The sequence below is a fragment of the Rasamsonia byssochlamydoides genome (assembly GCF_041956645.1).
Source record: "Rasamsonia byssochlamydoides strain NRRL 3658 unplaced genomic scaffold VTN77scaffold_12, whole genome shotgun sequence".
In the NCBI taxonomy this organism is placed as follows: Eukaryota; Fungi; Ascomycota; class Eurotiomycetes; order Eurotiales; family Trichocomaceae; genus Rasamsonia; species Rasamsonia byssochlamydoides.
Genome location: NW_027192395.1, coordinates 1 through 14,410, shown reverse-complemented (window position 1 = coordinate 14,410; position 14,410 = coordinate 1). Strand labels below are relative to the sequence as shown.

Sequence of the window (14,410 nt, the reverse complement as noted above, 5' to 3'; positions counted from 1 at the left end):
GAGGTAATTGTGTATCAGACTAACCATATGTAGTATAGCAGTAATGCCAATTACCGATATTCGAGCAGTATGATTGGCATCATTATTTACCGCCTAACTATCACTGGGAGCTAAGCCCTTTCTGACAGTAGTTGTATGATTAGTAATGATTTTAGCCAATTAACAAAGTAATAGAATTCCACTAATCTTTGCGCTATAACAACTGAAATTCAAAATATAATACACGCTAGTCTTAGCGTGAGTCGTTACTTATGATGCACTCCTCCGTACAGATCATCAATTGATCATTGCAGGTGTAACCAATCAGGGGTCTTTCCTGTAATTCGAACCAATAATAGGCTAAAGCTTTCAAATCTCGAAATTAATTGCGTAGGTAGTGTTATTAACTTCGTTGTGTTGGATGGACAGCACTGCGTATGCGTTTAGGTGCGTTTAACGTGTTCACTGTTCTGAGTTGGCTATGGCTGACCGCCTTCGGCATGCGGAAGTTAGTGGACATACCCGTGACCTACCTAAATAGGTACAGTACGTATGTACATACCTACCTAGTAGGTACATGTAGGCAGTACCTGGATGGATTAGGTATTAGGTACTAGGTACCTAATGGATAGCTGGCAAGGAATTCGTGATATCGGGTGAATTGTGCTGATTGCCCTTATAATTGTTATTCGTAGCAAGGAAGCGCAAACGTTACACACTAATACATATCGAATTACTTGGTAGTAGGTGCTAGGTAATTACAGCCCAAGAAATGTCACCTCAGAGTAATACGTAGCTTGGAGGACTCCCTCAGTATGGAGCCACATCAGTGGCTTTTCCCCGTAGGCTAGTTGGCATTTTCTGGGTGAAGGGAATGGATTCTCACAGATGTTTCTGTTGGGCTTCTTGAGTAGAAATTAATACCGCGGGGTCGGCTTGCCAAGTCCTCCCGCACAGACCGCCTTAGCCGCCAGGGTTGTCCACCGTTAGACCTTTCATTTCCATTTCCACGGATCTCGGAAACCGACAGTTTCTTGCCAGCATTCATACTGGATCGTTTCATTAACCATCATGTCATTCTTATTTGTAATACTACGTAGAATTACCAACAGTTCCTACGTACTTCGTAGTACCTGATGTCTTCAAATGCCTCTTGCGTGCCCCGCCATGGCCACCGCCAAGTCAACACTGAGCCGCGACTCCCGCGAGGCGGAGATCTCCTAGGGAGATTTGAGCCAGTCAGCGGCCGCGAACAAGCGATAGCGCAGGCTAGCGCAGATCCGACCAGCTGGGCGCCCACGTAGTCGGTCACTCGCCGGACCCATCAGCTAATCAATTGAGGATTTTCTCATTCAAGAAATTTCAAATGATACCTAGTCTAAGGCCCAAGCTTGTCTTCAAGCCCAATTAGTCTCTTCTTCCCCATAGGGCCGGCAAGGAAGACTTCATTTCGGTTATGCGCCCTCGTGACCACTGGCCAGCTGTCTTGCTCGGACCGCTGCCCACCCGTCAATTCTCCAGGTTTCGCTTCCACTCCGCCTTTGCCTCCACATTGGCCATCTCTTATTCTCTCCATCTCCATCTGTCATCTTGTATATATCCATCAATCAATCATCCACCTTCATCCCCCTCTCGAGGGATTGATTCTTATTTGCTTCTCCAGGGTGGACATTCCTTAGCTCGCGCCCTTCCCGCGTCTGTGCGAAAACGTCATCGATCGGCCGCGATTTTTTTTTTCTAATATTACCCCCTCCAATTCTGTCCACGACAGTTCCTCCAATCCATCGCCAGCTTGTCCAGAGCCTTCACGATTGAATGAAGATGATGGAATCTCTTCCTACAACATTGTTCGAATCGGACACTTCGTGGAAACACAGGCAGTAGTGACTGGGATCGTTCTCGACTAGAGGTCGCCGTGCGGAGAGGGCGCGACACCCTTCTGCCCGCGATGGAGGACCGCAGTACGGCAGTGATGGTCGTCACCATCATCTTCTTCGTCCTGGCCTCGGTCTTTGTCGCTCTTCGCTTCATCTCCCGATGGGGGATCGTGCGCAGGATAGCGCTGCACGATCATGTCATGCTGTTGGCTTGGGTAAGTCGGCTTTAGGTGAAGTCGCATGATGGCGTAGAGGCTTTTGAGCTGACATCAACTAGATCATCGACTTCGGTTTCACCTTCTCAATCTGTTATGCCACCACCAAGGGATTGGGCCTGCCGAACGTCGATGTCCCTCCAAGCTGGCAGTCAGCTCTCAACCGTTGGGAATATGCCACCACCGTGCTCTACGTGAGTTTCTCCGAACACTCTCACCCTACCTCTGTCTTGCAATATACTGAGTCTGTGTGTTCACCAGAATCCGGCCTTGATGGCTTTGAAGACATCCATCCTCATCTTCTACCTGACTCTGACCAAGGGAGAAAAAGTCTTTCGATGGGCAAACTACGTGACGCTCTTCGTAGTGAATGCCGCCGGGTTCGCCTTGACCATGCTCAATGTCTTCCAATGCCGTCCCTTGAGTGCCGTTTTCCGCTATCCCTTCCTCGGCAGCGCCTCATGCATTGATATCGTCACGTTGTATCTGTCCTCCGCCCCGGTCAACCTCATCACTGATATTGCCATCTTTTTCCTGCCTATGCCTATCTTGACCCGCATGCGCCTCCCGCTGAAGCAGAAGATCATCTTGATTATCACGTTCAGCTTTGGCGTCTTTACGGCCGTGGTGGATGTCTTCCGGGTCGCCTACCTCCAGAGCGCGGCGTCCTCCCGCGCCATGGCGTATCAAAGTCCGGATTCCTCCCACGTCGACACTCTTGAGCATCAGGACTTTTCTTGTATGTTCCCGCTTGCTCCTCGGCATATGCGATAAGAGGATTGACTTCCTTCCTAGGGTATGGTGCATTTACGTTTATGTGGTCTGCCGTCGAGGTCAACATCGGTATTATCTGTGCCTGCGTCCCGAGTTTGAAGCCCTTGGTCGCACGAGTACTTCCCAGGATGATCAAGGGCACCGATGACCTGACCCCCCAGGCACAAACCGACCATCCCACCGCAGAAATGCCCGTCAATCTACCGCCGTCGGGCTCCGGACCCAGGTCCACCACCTTGCGTCCTCCAGATTCATCTTCAAACCCAAGCGACCGACCTAAGACGTCTCACGGTGGAAGCGAGGACGGTGCTACGGGATCAGCAGTACCCGAGGACTACTTCGAATTGATGGACTTCCTCACTGCTCCCGACGCGGGCAACCGGGATCTGGAAGACAGCGCGCCCACCGGTAGCAGCTCGACGCCGCAGAATATCACCACCTTTTTCGATTTTGTCAACGTGAAGAAACCCAAGAGCATGCTCAAGATGAATAATCGGGAATCGATTCCGCCGGTCGCGCTGACTACCATCCTGTTCTTCTTGTGGGGGTTTGCCTACGGGTTTTTGGATATCCTGAACAGCCAATTCCAAACCGTTGCACATGTCAATACGTGGGGATCTCTCGGCATGCATGCGGCGTACTATGGTGGCTATTTGGTCGCCCCATTGACGGTCGGTCGCCTCGTCTTGACGACGTGGGGGTTCAAGGCGACCTTCATCACCGGCCTCTGCATCTACGCCTGTGGAACTCTGATTTTTTGGCCGTCGGCGGTTTTGACCTCTTTTCCGGCGTACACCATTTCGAATTTCATTGTGGGCTTCGGACTCGCGGTTTTGGAGACGGCTGCCAACCCGTTCATTGCCCTCTGCGGACCCCTGGAGAATTCGGAAGTGCGCTTGAACTTTTCGCAAGCGATCCAGGCCACGGGGAGTGTGCTCTCGCCGCTGTTGGCCAAGAAGGTCTTATTCAGAACCGTGCAGGATGCCGCGTCGCTGGTCGATGTCCAGTGGACCTATCTCGCCATCGCTCTCTTCGATATTCTGTTAGCCGTCGCTTTCTATTATCTCCCGGTGCCGGAAGCGTCCGACGACGATCTGAAAGAACTGGCAGACCGACGTGGGGATGCAAACTCGGCGAAGGTGGCGGGAGTTCCCGTCATTTGGGTCACTTTTTGCCTGGGTGTGTTCTCTCAATGGTGCTACGTGGGCGGACAGGAGGGACTCTCAACAAGCTTTCAGAATTTGGTTCAAGCGTTGGTGCCAAAGTAAGCATGAACTCTTTTGTCATTTTGTTTTAATGACTGACAATTCTAGCTCTCAACTCGGTTCATTTGATTACCTCCTGATCGGTCGCACGCTCTTCGCCGTTGGCCGTTTCTTTGCCGCTTTCGCGCAATGGTTCCTCAAACCTCGGTGGATCCTTCTTGTCTCTTACATCGGGATGATCGTGTTCGCCGTCCTTTGCATGGACGTGGACGGTACCGGTGGGATTGCCATGGGACTGATGCTCTTTCTGTTCGAGAGCGGCGTGTTCAGCATCATTTTCGCCATTTCTCTGCGTGGACTCGGACCGTACACCAAAACGGGGGCATCCATCATGACCGCCGCTACCAGCGGTGGAGCGCTTTGGCCATTCCCGCAGAGGGCCGCTCTGAATAGCCGTGGCACCCCATATTCCTTCTGCGTGCTTGTTGCACTCTTCTCCGCTGGTGCTATCTTTCCAGTGTACCTGAATCTCGTCCCGGCAGCAAGGAAGCAGGTTGACCCGGTGCCTAACGAATATCTCCGTCGCCACTATCCACGCCGACGGCGTCATCATAATCAACAGCCACAACAGCAACAACCCGTTGGCGTCATTCACCGCGAGAAGGAAAACCCGTCCTGGGGGGGAGTCCTCTCTCGACCACGCAGTCTGATGGACGAGCCTTTCCCTGCGGTGCAACTCCCCGAGGAGGTTCGCCTCCACGACCGCGCCATGTCGGGGAGTAGCTCTCCTTCAACTCTGCCTGTAGGCAGAGGGGGCGGCATTATGCATGATTTGGCTCCATGGCCAGATGAGTAACACCGTATGCGGGAATCAAATCCTGCTTTCTGTCCTGACTCCTGCTACTCAGGTGGTGTTATTCCTTCTCACAGCCTCATATCATACGAATCTCTTTTTCCATTTTTCATTTTATTTATTTTTTTTATCCGATACCCCTTTTCGCACTTTTCTATCTTCTTTTTTTCCACATTTTACGCGACCCACGACGTCACGAACATCTGATCTGTTTGTCTTGATTGATGAAGACAGACAAACCAAAAGTTGAAAAGTTGACAGCCTTACCTTGCTGAGGCGATTAATGATCTTTTTTGGGTTCCACTGGAGATTTATTCACGTATATATCCATTTAATATGCCCGATACCTCTTCTTCTCTACCTCCTGATGCTTTTTTTCAGCGAAGGCGTTTGATTAGATGATATCTCTCTCATATTTATTACTATATATACCCCTTGGAGGGAGGGGATTTTGTGAGATTCAAAGAAATAGATACCATGATCCATTTATTTGGTTCACAAAAACTTTTATTTATATTATTATTTTTTCCCCCTTCTTTTTCGCTCAGGTTGTGCAACAATCAATGTTGATGACGTGATATGACTGGAATGACTCGACCATGACTGGACCATAAAAAAAAAGTCTGATGGATATGAGCTCAAAACGCATAGCATAGATACTCAATAAACCCAATAAATAAACTCAACAAATAATCCGATTTCCCATCTAAGTTGATCAACTCCATTAATAGGTAATAAGGAAGGACATCTAGTTCTAGTTCATGCGTAATCTATTCTACAAACTCAGACTGAAACGAAACCGCATCATGTCGTATCATAGACAGTGATCATTTGAAATGTTGAACGCCAATAGAAAGAGTATCAGCCGTAAAAACATCACCCTCTAGAGTCGTGCAATAAAAACAATGAACAACGAGAAGTAAGACGTTTAACGACTCGTGCAATAGAGAGAATTCAGACAACCAGGCATAGAAGGAAAAATCAAACAAACACGAGATAATGTCTGCTTGATCACCACCAATCACCCTGATCCTTCATCGCAGCAGCAACCTTCATGAAGCCAGCGATGTTGCTGCCCGCCACCAGCGAAGGCAGCACGCCCTCCGGGGTAGGGACGTACTCCTTGGCAGTCTCAAGGCCGTTCCGGAACGACGACGCCATGATGTCCTGCAGTCGGCGGTCGACTTCCTCGGCCGTCCAGCTCAGGCGCGCCGAGTTCTGCGCCATTTCCAGACCGGACACGGCGACGCCGCCCAGGTTGGCGGCCTTGCCGGGCGCGTACCAGATGGCCGCGCTGCCCTTGTTGCTCAAGCGGTGCGCCTCGAATACGTCGATGGCTTCCTGCGTCGAGCCCATGTTGGAGCCCTCAGCGATGAACTTGACGCCGGCGGCGATCAGCGCCTGCGCCTCTTCGCCTGAGATCTCGTTCTGTGTCGCGCAGGGCAGCGCCACGTCGACCTTGCCCACGTGCACCCAGGGACGGGCTCCTTCGATGTACTGGAACTTGCTCTTGAAAGCCTCCGTGGTGGCGATTGAGCTCAGCTGCTTGCGTTCGACCTTGAGTTGGGCGATCTGGGCAATCTCATCTGGCGTAAAGCCGTCTTTGCTGCCCGGAGGGATGATGAGGGATCCCTTGCTGTCGGACAGGGACACGACCGTGCCACCCAGCTCGATGACCTTCAGTGCCGCATACTGGGCGACATTGCCAGATCCAGAAATGGTGACGCGCTTCCCGGCGAAAGACTCCTTGCCATCGGTTGCGTACTGGATCATGTGCTGGACGTACTATATAAAGCTGTTAGCAGGGTCAAAGGAACTTTGATTCTTGCTTGCCCCATATATTCTGACGAGGGAGCTAGGGCAATAAATGAAGAAAGAATGAACATACGTAGACAAGGCCGTATCCTGTGGCCTCCGGACGGATCAAGCTACCACCCCAGCTGTTACCTTTGCCAGTGAGGACGCCCTCCCACTGGTTGCGAATTTTCTTGTACTGGCCAAACAGGTACCCAATTTCGCGGCCTGAGACACCAATGTCGCCGGCTGGCACGTCGGTATCGGCGCCAATGTGCCTGCACAGCTCGGTCATGAAGGCGACGCAGAATTTGCGAATCTCATTGTCAGACTTGCCCTTGGGGTCGAAGTCTGCACCGCCCTTACCACCGCCCATGTTGACTGTGATTAAATGTCAGATTCCATCTGTATCAATACCGCCACAAGAACAGACAAAGAGAGAGTTGACTCACGTCCAGTCAGGGCATTTTTGAAAATCTGTTCGAAACCCAGGAATTTCAAAATAGACAGATTAACTGTCCAAAGATCAGGAGTCAGCCAAAGGCCTTTTTGGTTTCTATACTCCAGGTAGACGATTGAAGCAGACTCACCGGTTGGATGGAAGCGGAGCCCGCCCTTGTACGGACCCAGGGCCGAGTTGAACTGGACACGGTAGCCGCGGTTGACTTGCAGCTGTCACATACATATTAATTAGTTTACATTACAGCATCTCGCGGATCCTGAAAGCTTGAATCCTACCTGGCCCTTGTCATCCTCCCAGACGACGCGGAATTGGATGACACGCTCTGGGATCGCGGCCACTTGCAGGGCCTTTCGGTATTCGGGGTATTTCTGGAACAGAGTAGAGTTTTCGAGGGTCGAAGCTAGCTCTGGACCACGGATGAATTGTCAGTGCTGAGGTCGTTGAATGGATGCGGATCACCGAAACTCGGGACTTGCCGAGCCGATAGATAACGGGTGAAGGGTGGGGGAGGCGGGGTACGTACCTTTATATGCTTGCTCGAACTCGGGCTCAGAAGGAAGGTTCGACATGTTGGGAGATGGGAAGACGTCTATAGCGTCTAGAACTTCTCAATTGACAGTAGATGAGAAAGTAATAGACAGTGGAACGCAGTGAACGAGGTGGACGGAGACACCCGAGCTCGGGATTGGTTGGTCGGGATGATGTCAACGGCACAAGGGCAATGCAGGGAACCAGAAAGGAGATATCGAGAGAAACGGGGATAGAATCTCTCGGATAAGATCAAGAATTCGGATGAAAGAAAATTCAGAGAGAGACAAGAGAGTGGAGGGGTGCGGAGGTCTTCTTATATAGAGCTTGAGGGTTCCGTGGAGGACCGACGGCCGGTGCTCTCCACCAGGAACCATGACCCTTCAGCCAGTAACTCCCGCATTGCCTTCCAGAATTTGTCGAAGTCAAAACAAATTCTAATAGAATTGTGTATCTACTAACAATATTAATTGCCAAATCTGCGACTGTGGCCTCATCCCAGGTCACCTGCCGCGTACCGAACCCGGCTCGTGACTCAAGAGGGTATCCATAGAGGTACCTGCCTATCTAGGGAGGTATCTAACCCTGGAAATGTATCTTGACCAGCCCAGCCACGACATGCTGAGCAATCCATCCTTTGAACCATCCTTTGAGCACCTTTAATTAGTACTCCGTAGTCGGATGTTCAATAGAATTGTACCTAACCGGTGCAAATTCAATCTTTGATGGACCTGGCAGAGTCTTGTGACAGACAAACAAGTCACGGGGTCCAAGAGCAATCCGTACATCCGCCGCCACCGGACCCTCGGATCCCCAAACACGTGGATCTGATGATGAGTCACTCGCATTCCCGCCGATGATCGGGGAAGCAATTCTCGCGACTGCGATAATAATAGTAATGATAATGGCAATAGCAATGATAACAGACTGAATGGAAGATATGGTCGGGATTGTTCCTCTCGGCATTTGAAGGGTATCTCGGAGGACAACACTCCGCAGCAACTCGTACAGTACATACAACGGAATGAAGCTTATGGTTTTTTTTATTTCTTTTATTTCCCACACCAACGGAGCATGAAACGATATAGAAGGAACAAACTTTGAAGTCTAGGCGTGAGATACGATAGCAGCTGTACAGAGTACTCCGTGCAGCACAGAATATGCTCTGTCTGACAGATCCCGCAAGTGGAAACTGCCCACGTGCTCAATGCTCAATCAAGTCCCTGTGGCTGTGGCGCAGCAATCAACTAGAATAGAACCTTTTTAGAACGGCGCCTAGAAAAAAGCCCCGGCTGATGAATGGCTAACCTAACCATCAAATTTAAGCTCTATGTCAACATTAGGTAGCTTTTTTGAAGCATGAAGACTTGGCAGTCGAGATTGCACAAAACTATATTACCATCAGGACAATATTATACCACATTGCGATTCTATTTGTTGCTTCATCGAAGAGAATATTAACCTCTTGCTCGTCAAGGCTCACTTTTATACAAGTTTGTGGAATACGGGTGACACATCATAAATGGCATTGGAAATAAATTCGTTCATAAATATGATCATCTTATACCTGAAGTCTATGGAGAGAGGAGGCCATATATATACGTTTGCGTACAGCACAAATACCGGGCCAAGCCAACGACGATCGGCATCCATCAAGGGGCATCCACAGGATCCCAGTCTGATAATTGCACGCTGTCAGCACGCACATGATTATTAAGTAGAAGATGGACTTATGCTCACCAGTCACCAAATATTCATCCAACCCATCCATTGTCTTCATGTCTTCCGGGCTAATCTCGAACCCATCGACCTGGGCGTTAGAGATGATCCGCTCCTTCGAAACGCTCTTGGGCAGGGGTACATAACCGTGCTGCAGGCTCCATCGCACCAGGAGTTGCGCCGGCGTGCACCCATACTTCTTCGACAGCGAGACGATGGTTGGATGGCCCATGCGATAGGCACGTGCCAGTGGAGCGTACGCCTGGACCACGATCCCATTTTCCTGACAGAACGAGGTGATCTCGGTGCGTGTATTGAATGGGTGCACTTCGATCTGGTTGACAACTGGACGAATGCGCGGGTTCGATGCAAGCAGCTCCTGCAGGTGTTTGACGCCGTAGTTGCTGACGCCGGCCGCACGGATCTCGTTGTCCGCGACCGCATCCTCAATCGCACGCCAGCATTCTAGTCGTTTGGCCTTGCCGCCATACGGGGCATGGATGAGGAATAGATCGATATAGCCCAGCCCCGAGGCACGAATCGACTCTTTGATGGACCGCCGTGTAGCGTCGTAGCTAACGTTCGAGGCGAGCTTTGACGTAAAGAAGATGTCCTCCCGCTTGACGCCGTTGGGTTTGTTTTTCTCGGCTTCGAGGAAGCGGAGGATCGAGCGGCCAACTTCTCTCTCATTGTGGTACATTTGAGCGCTGTCGAATCTGTTTTTGCATCTCATGAGATTATCATCTTTACGTCAGCCTCTCTTTCGTCAGATTGTGAGCATAAACCCAAAGCCGTTCCAATGATTACCCTCGATAGCCTGCCTACAAGGTAGAGAGTCCCTAGGTTAGCCTCCGATCCACTGTGAGAGGCTCTTCCAACTCACTTCTAGGGCCCATTTGACAGCATTCTCCGTCTCCCTTCCCGAGGTGAGGTAGACACCCAGATGAATCTGCGGCATGGACACGCCATTGGGAAGCTGTACAGGAGGCACGATGCTGTCAGCTGAGGGATACAACGAGATCGACCGGGGTCAGCAGGACACAAAGCATGTTCTGGAATTGAAGTCGCATGCATGTGGCAAAAGGTAGGCAGGATGCTTGACCTTGATCCTAGAGGACAGAGAATATGCATTCTTGGGGGTCGCCATGGCGGTCACTTAAGAGTTGAGACGAGAATAGAAGCTGTCAGCCGCACTAGAACCTGCAGAATCGGGAACAATGACGCCAGTCACGGGAGTGGTTTAGGTTCAGGTCCGCTTAGGCGGTCAGGGGTTCGACTTAGGTCGGTGACAGCAGTGTTATTTCAAATTTGGCATGCCAGCAGGCTGTCAACTAAGCCATACAATTACGACAGATCACAATTCGCAATGGCGTGGTCCAATAATGAGATTCGATAGTCTGCATGGGAATGTCATGAGAGAAAAGAGGGGATCTTTTTTTAGTTAGCCCCCCGCGTCAGTTTCAGATCTCGGATCGAGGCGGTGACCGTGGCTAGTAATCAGTGGCTGGAGCCTTGATCCGGCTGCAGTCAGCCGTCTGCGATCACCGCGATGCATGCACTAGCCACAGGCTGCACGGGCTATCGATGCAATCTGTGGCTGATGATGCAACTACTATATCTACGAACCTGTGGCTGGCGTGGATCCAGGAGCCGTGCCTGCGATCCGGCGTCTCCGGGATCGGCGCGAATTGGTCGACGAAACAACCCTGGAAGCGCCCTTCCCTTTCTTTCCCGGGGTCCCTCGAATATCCACAGAGATTCCAGGTTACCTGTGGCACTGTTTGCCGAGCTGGAAGCCGTCCAGCAACAGAGCTGTGTAGACAATTATAACTAATATGAGGCGCCGTGCCAGGCTCCTTGGCCGCACGTGCCCCCCATGTCACTAGCCAAGCTGTGCAGACTGCAGACTGCAGAAAGGGATGCGTTGATCACGGTGGTGGCTTTACAGGCGAGGCCTGAAAAACCGCTATGCCTTGGATTGCATGCAGCACATCAGACTAGGATGTGACAGCCGCAGGAGCCTGCCCGAATCCGTCCTAGACTTTTTGCGCTTGCATAATGTAGAGAATTAAAAATAACTGCAGTCTACACAGATGTGGCGTTCTTGAGGCCAGGCTTGAGGACTTGACAAGTCAGGTTGTCCACGATTCTGCAATAAGGCATCATGATTATCTAGGAGTTTGACATCAGACTGTCACCAGAGGAGGCAGCATGGTTGATCGCTCTCTGCACAGTTGCACTCCACATTTTCTTTCCCTTTTTGCTGGTGATGATAGTGGGCCATGGTCATGAGAGGAGATGGCCTTGAAACACCTTCCCAAACGAGCAGTGGCAAAGTTGGAATGACATAAACGACTTTTTATTGGACAAATCAAGGACCACAAAATTGACCCAAGAAGCTACAGGGAAGACCCTTCAAACGAATGCAAATTGTAATAATAATAGCAATCAGAAATGACGTAGGCTCAACATAGCTGTAAGGAAACGAGGACGTCGGATATCTACAGCAGCTGAGCGTTGAACTGACAGAAGTTCGGTTCAAGCAGCGGTTGGAGGGGGCAACCAGTCAACGTTTTGCAGACGTTCTGGCGGAAATCCTCCGAATGGTCCTTGGGGTTCGAGCCATTCTTCAACAGATACCTAGGTAGATTTGTCCCGCCGACCAAGCATGTGCTAATTCTAATCGATTCATGGATGTAGAGACGTTTTGACTTTCAACTGTGGCAAGGAATTGGATGCATTTGTGCAGTGGGGAAGGTTAGGGAAGTGGTCTTTAACCTATGAAACACCTGGAGAGATCCATGGATGGTCGGTAAACGGGGTTGTTCTGGGGCTAGCGGGCGATATCGTTGTGGCAAATCTCTTACAGATTGATTTGACCTCAGACGGTCAGACCACCCATGGGACGTGGAAAAGATAGCCGCAACGCACTAAATCAAGGTGGGACTCGAAAACCCAAAAGAAAAAAAAAAGTGAGAAGAGAAAGAGTTATCAAAATTCGTGGGGATGGTAAGAATAGTAGTGGTCTGCACAGTGCCCTGTGCCTGCAGACAAGCAACTAACACATCTTGAATAGGTCATGCATTCGTCTGTGGCTGTGGTTAGCATATCTGCAGACTGATAGTGGTGGTGCACTGGTGATGAGCTCTGCAGGAGTATGTACTCTGTACTACCAACTCTGACTCGCTACCCAGTCTATTGGGATGCTCGTGTGACCTTTTCCGGTGGTCCGTCATACTGGTGCAATTGCAGGTAGTCAGGAACCGCCGTCTTTTCCTCATCTAGCCTGGTCCCCGTTTCAATTCGAGGTCGGTTCGTGAATTGTCACGAGAAGAAAACAGCACAAACGAACAAGCAGCGAAAAAGGTTTTTCCCATCCTTTTTTCGTTTCATTTGCATAGGGCTTACATTGCATAGTGACTGCATGCACATCGATCAATCAAATCCATTTTCCTTCTTTGCCTGCCAACTTACATATGTTCCTCAGCGCTGATGGTGTGGCAAGTTAACCAGTCCCGGAAAAAGATTAAGGTGCGGCTTTTCGACGGCTTTTCGATCCTATTATGGGACAGATCCGTGAAGGGACCATATAGAGGTCCTCTGAGCATCTCATCGATCCATCGAGAGTCTGATCAACTTCCCACTCACAAGTCATAATTTTTCTAAATGGGGAGGACAAGAATTAATTACCCTTCCCCAGGGTGTCGACTTAGCTATTTGGAATTTGGTTGTAGAGCCATCGAATAGCGTCGAAACATCCACAAGTACCACCACAACCCACAGCGCTCGGTCCAAGAACCGTCCTGGGATAAGCACGGCGATCGCCCTTCATAGGGAACTTCTTTTCCCCCCTTCGATATGGATTTGCTCTGTGCTCGGGAAGCACAGACTCCCAAGTTTCCTAAGCCGGCCACAGGGCCGCAGCACGCGATACCCACAGTTCTCTGGGCAGGGGTACAAGGGCTTCTAGGCTGTGAAAGGGGATTCGACGTGGAACGGTGGAAGGCCTCGAGTTTCGATCAAGGGTTGGCGCTGACGAATCGCGTTGATGCCCAAGCCACGGGGCTCGATCTGGCGGCTGAACCACGCGAGATCCTCCCTGCACGGCTAGAAGGTCACTTAGTCCCTACCGAAGCGACTAACCATTGTATGGAAGCGACTAACCTAACAAGCCCTGCCTGAGGGTGGTCCACCGTGGACAGAGGGTGGCCTTGGGGCCTTCTTGTGGCCCCGGAGCCCCAAAGGCCCGCCGGACGGGGTCCCGACAACATTTTTTTCGCCATCTCGCACTGTCGCCGGCCTGACTCGCAGATGGCGGGCAGATCTAGGACAGGCATGGCAGAACGACAGCGTTCCTCGGACCCAGATGTGGATGTTGGATGGTCGCTGGTGGATGGTCGATGGCATGCGCCGGAGCCCGCAACTGCTCAGCTCCGTCCGCATGGCCTTTCCCTGCTAAATCTGAAGTTACCCGCATGCGGGCTCTTGTTATATACTGCCTTACTATACGTATCGATACGCCTGGATTCTCGTCTGGCTTCATAAAGTCAATTGCGTCCCATCCGCAGATAGTCTTTGTGGCTCTTCTATTCTTTTCTGTCCGCTGTTCTTCCTCCTGCGACGCGTCTCTATTTCTTCGCAAGCCCACCCCGGCTTCCTCTCTCCCGCCTTCTCTCCCCTCCTTATGCCACGCCTGGTCACTCCCTCAGTGACCTCCCCAGCGTCCAGACGGGCTTCCGTTAGCAGATGGCCTTGAATGGACCTCCTTCCGGCCCGGGTTCACGTTTGATCAGGAGTCGCCGTCTTACCCGTGTGTCTTCATCTGCTACTTCTTCTCTCAAGGCCAGATTCCGGGCCTTTATCCGTCGAGGGAGGAGTCTCTTCTCCAGCAAGTAACTTGGCCCCCATTCCTCTCCTCCACCTGAACTACTTTTATCCCCTGCCAGCAAAAGAGAGACGGCAACAATCCTTCTCTCCGGAGGAGCTGTCAGGCATCACCCCCC

At 51.0% G+C, this 14,410-nt stretch overlaps 4 protein-coding genes across 4 annotated transcripts; 2 read left to right on the top strand and 2 right to left on the bottom strand.

The window, feature by feature from the left end:
• Positions 1–1,927: 1,927 nt before the first annotated feature.
• On the top strand, positions 1,928–4,906 carry VTN77DRAFT_1134 (uncharacterized protein; the record flags this gene model as incomplete). Its single annotated transcript, XM_069416833.1, has 5 exons — positions 1,928–2,071; positions 2,134–2,265; positions 2,333–2,810; positions 2,867–4,109; positions 4,159–4,906. 5 exons carry the CDS (start codon positions 1,928–1,930, stop codon positions 4,904–4,906), a joined length of 2,745 nt encoding a protein of 914 aa, XP_069280088.1.
• Positions 4,907–5,914: 1,008 nt separating this feature from the next.
• VTN77DRAFT_1133 (uncharacterized protein) lies at positions 5,915–7,729 on the bottom strand (the record flags this gene model as incomplete). Its single annotated transcript, XM_069416832.1, has 6 exons — positions 5,915–6,688; positions 6,792–7,078; positions 7,150–7,212; positions 7,288–7,369; positions 7,436–7,566; positions 7,684–7,729. 6 exons carry the CDS (start codon positions 7,727–7,729, stop codon positions 5,915–5,917), a joined length of 1,383 nt encoding a protein of 460 aa, XP_069280087.1.
• Positions 7,730–9,340: 1,611 nt separating this feature from the next.
• On the bottom strand, positions 9,341–10,554 carry VTN77DRAFT_1132 (uncharacterized protein; the record flags this gene model as incomplete). The annotated part of the gene is made up of 5 exons (XM_069416831.1): positions 9,341–9,366; positions 9,429–10,123; positions 10,215–10,228; positions 10,291–10,383; positions 10,510–10,554. 5 exons carry the CDS (start codon positions 10,552–10,554, stop codon positions 9,341–9,343), a joined length of 873 nt encoding a protein of 290 aa, XP_069280086.1.
• Positions 10,555–12,010: 1,456 nt separating this feature from the next.
• VTN77DRAFT_1131 (uncharacterized protein) lies at positions 12,011–12,327 on the top strand (the record flags this gene model as incomplete). The annotated part of the gene is made up of 2 exons (XM_069416830.1): positions 12,011–12,051; positions 12,108–12,327. 2 exons carry the CDS (start codon positions 12,011–12,013, stop codon positions 12,325–12,327), a joined length of 261 nt encoding a protein of 86 aa, XP_069280085.1.
• Positions 12,328–14,410: the final 2,083 nt, after the last annotated feature.